This window comes from Octopus bimaculoides, chromosome 27 (genome assembly GCF_001194135.2).
Source record: "Octopus bimaculoides isolate UCB-OBI-ISO-001 chromosome 27, ASM119413v2, whole genome shotgun sequence".
Lineage (NCBI taxonomy): Eukaryota > Metazoa > Mollusca > Cephalopoda > Octopoda > Octopodidae > Octopus > Octopus bimaculoides.
In genome coordinates this window covers 20,153,542-20,154,402 of record NC_069007.1, presented here as the reverse complement: position 1 = coordinate 20,154,402, position 861 = coordinate 20,153,542, and the positions used below count along the sequence as shown (strand labels likewise).

The following is an 861-nucleotide window of genomic DNA, read 5'->3' as shown; positions in this document are numbered from 1 at the left end:
TTAACAAAAGCTGGCATCGAATGTTGTTGCTTGCGTTTCTTGTATTCCGTCATGAGATTCTTGATAAACTTATCCGTGGCAACAGTGTAAACACGTCCTTCCCTCTCGGCTCGTTTCTCTCTCTTGCTCTTCAGTGTGGTGGTCACATCTGGATGGTCTTTATCTTCTTCGCTTGTGCTTTTAGACGGTGAGATGGGGTCGTCCCGTGTCGCTGTGGTCTTGCTGTCGCTACCAAATGGTGCTGAAACACAACAATGAATGAGACATGTTTACAAATGTCTGTACATAAAAACGCACATATAACGGGCTCTCCCGTCGAAGATAACATGTGAGTGTCCATATTTTTTACTGAACGACCTGCACAAATGATTTAAGTGTTCTGAGAGAAAAGTTGGACATAAGGAGCATTAAATGTGGTGTGCAAGAGAGGTGAATGTGCTGGTATATGGCCGTGTGTTACATACGAATGAAGACAGCTGTGTGAAGAAGTGCCACTCCCAGGTATATATATATATAGCTGTGCAAGCCATGTACAGAGATGCTGCCAGTAAGGTGAGGGTTGGAAATGAGTACAGCAATGAATTCCGGGTAGAGGTAGGGGTCCACCAAGGTTCCGTCCTCAGCCCCCTCTTATTTATCATAGTCCTCCAGGCAATCACAGAGGAGTTCAAGACAGGTTGCCCCTGGGAGCTCCTCTATGCTGATGACCTTGCCCTAATTGCGGAGTCACTATCAGAACTAGAGGAGAAGTTTCAGGTGTGGAAGCAAGGTCTAGAATTGAAGGGCCTTAGAGTCAACCTAGCTAAAACCAAAATCCTAATAAGTAGGAAGGTAGATAAAACACAAACCCCTTTAGGTAGA

The 861-nt window shown here is 45.1% G+C and overlaps 1 protein-coding gene across 1 annotated transcript in view; it reads right to left on the bottom strand.

Annotated features, from left to right (window-relative positions):
- Positions 1-861, bottom strand: part of LOC106876896 (brefeldin A-inhibited guanine nucleotide-exchange protein 3) — a 48,777-nt gene that overhangs the window by 5,515 nt on the left and 42,401 nt on the right. Inside the window, exon 32 of the mRNA XM_052977154.1 lies at positions 6-241. Coding sequence (XP_052833114.1) covers positions 6-241 — 236 coding nt within the window. The remainder of the gene's footprint in view (positions 1-5; positions 242-861) is intronic.